At 42.7% G+C, this 6500-nt stretch overlaps 1 protein-coding gene across 1 annotated transcript; it reads left to right on the top strand.

Annotated features, from left to right (window-relative positions):
- Positions 1 to 2978: 2978 nt before the first annotated feature.
- SARC_08027 (hypothetical protein) lies at positions 2979 to 5922 on the top strand (the record flags this gene model as incomplete). The annotated part of the gene is made up of 1 exon (XM_014298006.1): positions 2979 to 5922. The coding sequence occupies one exon, from the start codon at positions 2979 to 2981 to the stop codon at positions 5622 to 5624; it is 2646 nt and encodes an 881-aa protein (XP_014153481.1). The 3' UTR covers positions 5625 to 5922.
- Between the last annotated feature and the right edge of the window lie 578 nt (positions 5923 to 6500).

The raw sequence follows: 6500 nt of genomic DNA on the forward strand, positions 1-6500 counted from the left end.
TATTTAATTATTTTAAATACAAATAAAAACCAACGTGTTATCTCATTTGATCTTGATATTTTAGACTGACCGGAGGCCGTATTTCTACATCTTCTTCTGTAAGCAATTTGAGTAGAAAGTAGAACACGGCCATATGAGCGTCAAAGTACACAAAGAACACCGCGTACGGTGAAGAGTGTACAAGTTGAAATTTCGATGGGTGGTGTTTGGAAAAGATACCAATACCACAGTGTGAAGGGTGTAAGATATTATGCCGTGTAGTGTGATGTAGTATATGATAGCGTGTGTTCGAGCGTATATGATTAAGAAATGTGGTGTTATGCCAGGTTTCAACCACACACATAACATCAACCTGACTTAAAATCGATATAACGTTCAAACACTTATCTGTATGTGCTGCGTTGTCCATGTTGAGTCCTTCATCCTCATTAGTCCTAACATTTTTCATCATCGGTCAATACTACTGGGCTATCCTCTTTGACGATCTCAGCCATTTCTATATCATTGCCTGTCCTCGAAGAGTCCGTCGTGGAAAGCTGAGGCTGCGTATTGCTGTCCATCGTGTCGGATGATTGTGTCGGGGAGACCGTTGGTATATGAAGTCGTCCGGGTTCCGCACGCGCTGATTCTTTAGCGTTTACCTGGATTCACGGGTTAAGTGAGAAGAGGTTTTCATCATGCCTTGCTTGGTAAGCCTTCTGGAGACGGTCCGCGGTAGAATGGAGGATGTCTGCGTTAGTGGAGTTGACAAGTGGGCTCAGTAGTGCATCCATGATGCGGGCAAGAATTTTTGGCGCTCGTTCATGTGTGCAGCGGGCCTCCCGCTTGGTGCGGAGATAGTGAATTAAAGCTGCTTTCGTAGCGTCGGGATGTTGTTGGTAGCGGGGGTCGATGTTTTCATCAAGCTGCCATTTTCACGTAAGTGCTGCATGTCGTTTCACATGGGCGACAGAGTCGATAGGAACACAAAGGCGGATGAAACTGGTGGAGCTTCCGCGGCGATTTGGTTGAGATACCGATTTAGAGATACCAGAGAAAGAAAACTGATTGGGATGGGGGCTTGCCGTTAGGGAAATTTCTCGGAAGACGAGCCATACCGGAGTTATGTCATCCATTTCATGAAGAGTTTTGTCCGGTATCGGGCGGCCCACCATTTTCGTCAAAAGGTGTTCGGGTACTGGCGGCTGCGATTGGGACTGAGAAGCTGGTGGGGTCGGGCGTTTTTTAGGGCTCGGTTTTGCAGGTTTGTCCACTTTTGAGCGGTAGCTGGGAGGCTCACTGCTGCTATTGGGCGCCTGTGACCGCGGTCTTTTTGCAGGCGGAGCAGGCGGGCTTGTGGAGCCAAATCGGAATGTGTCGGGCGTGTCTTCATCTATAGGTGCACGGGTTTGGGATTTTAAGGTCCCGGAGTTCGGATTCAAGGTTGGTTGTTTTTGCACAGAGGTTAGTGAGCATTTGGTGTATGGTTGATTTCCATTGGTTATCAGTCAAAGGCTCCTTGGAGATGGGCCCATCATTGTTCGGGGTTGTTAGAGCCGGTCCCAAAATTTGATTGAGATTGACCTGTAGAGTACTGACCTGGGCAGAGAGGTTTGTGATAGATTTTTGTATGTCCAATTTCCATTGTTCATTGAGCAAGGAGTCGTTGGGGACGAACGTCTAAATTGGGGATTCGGCCTGGCCCGACATTTTCCTCGGATATGGGACTGTGGGACCGTGGGACTGTGGGACTGTGGGACTGTGGGTCCCCAGACTCCCTACTGGATAAATAAATAAATAAAATGATTGAAAAACCAAATTTCAAGTCAACGTTTTGGTGGAGTCTGTGGGTTTTTTTGAAAGTGGTATTCAGTTCTACACTGGTGACCTACTGGTCACCGAGATTTACGTTTCGGAGGCGAAAATTTGAATCAAAGGTCCGTCGTGAAAAATAGATATGGGGAAGTGAAAAATAAATATGGGGAAGTTGCTCATGGTTGGCTAGTTTGATCCAACTCTGGTATAAACCAAATTCTCTGTAACTTTTGAATCAATAGTCCGATCGGGATGAGATTAAGTATGTGTTTATTACTCGTCAATGCGAACAATATGAACTATTTAATGACCAATGGGATATATTTGTTAATATACATCTGGGTCAACCTCCATAGTAAAATCCCCGCCGGTCTTGAGGTTTATATGTGAACTGATTTTCTCTAATTCTAAAATCTAACCAGTACCTTTTATACCAGTGAGAATTTGAGGTACCCAAATTACACGTCCAGACTCGATATACGCGCACATATATTACACACCATAGACGTATTTTAAAAAGTATACTATAATGCCAGAAAGGTCTGTAATAGGTATGGATTGACTTGTATGATGCTTTAGACATACGTTTGGCTAATTTGGCTCAGTTTTCAGTATTGGTACAAACTTTTGAACCAATAAGCCGATAGGGATGAGATTAACGTTTCTAACTGGTCAAGACAAATAATTTGAGTATTCTAACTGTCAATGAGATAGGTACTTTTATTTTAAACGTGCCTCTGAGGCTCTAGGTGAGCCTCTATAGTAAAAATCCCCCCTCTTTTTTTTAAAAGCCATTTTTTTTAAATTGAATTATTTCATAGCCTTTTAAAATTTGTACATATTGTTTTTCAACAAAAAAGCAATAACAAAGGCGGAAGCACTGAAGCAGTGCTATAAATACTCGTGATGTATTTATGTAAAATATCACGTCAAGGCGCCATATGTTGGCTCTAGTAAGTTAGCAACCCTAATTTTAGACTTCAATACCTGACTTGTCGCCTATCTTTATTATGGCTTGTTGGTGCTAGTGATAGGTTGTTTGTTATTATGTTGTTTCTGATAGCTGACTAAAGTATCATATGCCGACCGAGTTGTGTTTGTGTTCAAATCTAGTACTCATCTTCCTTTCTAGTACTCATCTTCCTGGGGGTGTAAACATTCGAAGAACAACAAACGCAATACCAATGGCTAGAAAAATAGTTAGTGTTCGCACCACCTTGAAGGATTCACTATCATATGAGCGTTCTTCACAACCGTGCAGACCTCCTGCGACGTCTCTCTTTACAACGGGAAAACTGAAAGGATACGATGGCGACATTGACGATTCAGTCACGGTTAGTGAACCAGTGTACGGGGACAGCTTTCAGTCTGGGGGCAGTACCCCAATCGCACAGACCGCACCACTCAAGGACAGATCGAGTATTAAAACTCCCAAGTCTCGCAAGGTAGTTGTACAGAGGCGCAGACAGAGTGCTATATTAGCCGCTGAAATAGGTGTGCTCGCACCGCCTTGTGACGTGCCATCAGCGTCACCGACTGATTGTGTGGATAGTAAGCCACCCATCGACCTATCTGACGAATGTTTGAACCCATCCCAATTTTTAAGGCGAAAGAAATTCACAACAGTAAATCAAGCTCGAATCGAGACAAGCACAGGGTTCGATGCAGATAAGACTGCAAAACCGTTCGAGAACGATGAACACTCGATTCATACGGACGGCAGCGGAGCGGGGCCCGTTGTGCAGAACGATCCCGAGCAGAGCAAAATTAGAGGGTCTGCACTTGCAACAGTACACGCAGCAGATGCGACTATTCCAACTACAAATCCAAACACGAACACAAATGCGGATTCGAAGCGTATGTCGCTCATAGACCACGCGGACGACTTACTCGCCAAGCATTCTCTGGGTAAATCTTTAGACAAGCTGGGGAATTTCCTTCTGGATTCTAAGAGGAAACAGAAAAAAGGAAGCACGTACAATACGTTGGGAAAGGCTCCATCCGCACAGTCCTTGGATGATGATACGGCCATAGCACAGGCCGAACTCGATATAGATAAGTATGCGGCGCACAAGTTAAATGGACTGGAAACGCGCGACTTGAATTGTAGTATACAAGCAACTCGTATGGCTACACCGCGTTCTTCAGTCAAGCCGAGTAGTGACTTGTACACATGGGAAACTAGCCTGAAAGGATGCCAGAGCGACCAAAACTTGCAGAGCAGCGATACTAATTCGGACGTAAATTCCCAGCATCGGCCACTTCGCCGTAACTTATCTCTCGGCTCAGACGTGGGTAGTGTATCCGATATGGGGAGTATACCATCAGACCATAGTCAAGTACGCCAGCAGACGTACAGTAGCAAACCGGCTATTCCGAATATCCGGTCGCACCCCTCGCCAGCAACTCGGTCCAGTCCACAGCTACACCTCCGACAAACCTTCGCCCGGCAACGGTCACAAAGCGGTTATGGGACCGATACCTCAGTCACCCGCAATACCGTCGTCAGTACCGGTCCGATCTCTAATGCACCCGAATCTAGCGTCGAGTCTGCGTTGAGAAAGGGTGAGAGTCTGTCGAGCGATAATGTAAAGGGCATTCCCAACGGGATCCTAGTCAACCAGACAAGTAACGACAAGGCGAATGCCAATGGAATTCTTAAGAACCACACATTCCAAGCAGCAAATGAATCGGAATTTAATACTTTGCATAAGGGCGTACAGTCTCGAATTATCTCGGTTGGAAGTCCCAGCAGACCTACATCTCACTACTGTACCAGTGAACCTGTAGATCCTGTGCCTGCCAGTCGGAGACCTAACTCGCTTGTGATACAGTCACACTCCTCCACTCAGCTGTTCTCTCAAAACTCACCTCAGTCTGGCGCAAGGGCCAGTGAGATGCGCAAACAGCCACAATCGCGGTTTATTGTACCGCAAAGTGTTGACAACTTACAGTTGAGTACACGTAGTCCTATACTAACATCTACACATAGCCCTACACATAGCCCGACACCTAAACCCACACTCAGCCCACTACCAACATCAACACCTCCATACAACCAAGCCTCAGGCAATGTATACTTTCCCCGGGGGAATACAACCCAAGCTTCTCGACGAATGTCCGCGGCCAGTAGCCCTGCTCACGCTGCACCTAGACATTCGCCCTTGACACGGAATACGAGTATGCAATCCAACCTTAACGCGCAGACTGTGGCAGCGATGATCCAGCCGAGGCGTAAAAAATCAGTCCCTAGGCTATCTCAGATGAGCCTGGATCTGCTGACACCATACGTGGATACGCTGTCAGCAAACCAGCCAGCTACTAGGCAAACACAAACGGTAGCTAGGAGTATGGATTATATGCCATTAACTGTGCCCAACCAACGCCCTTCATCGGCAATGATGATGAATGGTAGTGGGACCTCGCCGATGGCTGTATCCCCTTCGAGTACGGATATGTACTTTAACATGCCATCGCAGGGGGCTCCCTTCGGAAGCCTACCCAACTTACATCATAATAGCCAGTTTGTTTACGGCCAAATGGCTAGACAACGTGTTTCATTCGACCGCAATGTCAGGGTTGTGGATGCCTTTGGATCGAAACAGTACGATAGGAAATCGTTCAAGGAGAAACATCGTGTGTTTAAGAAACCCAAGAGGCAGCCGTGCAAGATGGAGATCCTAGAGGAACTGCTAAGGTTCAAACTATTGGACATGAAGGTCCACGAGGAGAGCCAGGGCAACACTGACTTGCATCTGGGCCACCTCCATGGGGAACAATTGCAGGCCAGGAAGCAAATGATGGCAGATATTTTAGCTCAAAGAAGCTGATGCCAAATAGCGTATTTATTTATATTTGTTATGTGTACCTATACAACCTATAGATGCATATACCTAATATGCAAGTAAAGCAGTCGCGGTTAATCTTGGTCCGTTCGAAACAGGTGCCACACAGTAGAAGTGTTGTTCTTGGCTGACGAGATAAACTGTATTGCGCAAACCCCATAGTGACATATCAAAGGTTTTTTCTTGGCACATTGTCTCCTTGACAAGGAACAGTCGTCGGTATCGCTGCATATTATTCAATTAAATATATCAGAATAAATTAATATATCCATATGTATATATACACATAAATACACACACACACATATATATATATACATATATATCTACATATATATATATATATATATATATATATATAGATATAGATATAGATATATACATAGATATAAGTAAATATATATAAATATATACAGTGTGTGTGTGTAAATATATACACATACATTGATATATGTATATATATATATATATATATATATAGATAGATATTTATATATATACATATATATATATATATATATATATATATATACATATAAATATAAATATATATATATATATAATGTTTATATACATATATAATAATATATATATATATATATACATAATAGTACTTATTAATATATATAGTTTTATTGATATATATACGTATGTGAGTGTGTATGTGTATATATAAAAAGAAATATAAATATAAATATAAATATATATATATATATATATATATATATGTTTGTGTGTGTGTATGTACGTGTAAGTATATATATATACTATATATATATATATATATATATATATATAGTACTACTATACTACTACTATAGTAGTAGTATATATATATATATATATATATATATATATATA

Source organism: Sphaeroforma arctica (genome assembly GCF_001186125.1).
Source record: "Sphaeroforma arctica JP610 unplaced genomic scaffold supercont1.683, whole genome shotgun sequence".
NCBI lineage: Eukaryota > Ichthyosporea > Ichthyophonida > Sphaeroforma > Sphaeroforma arctica.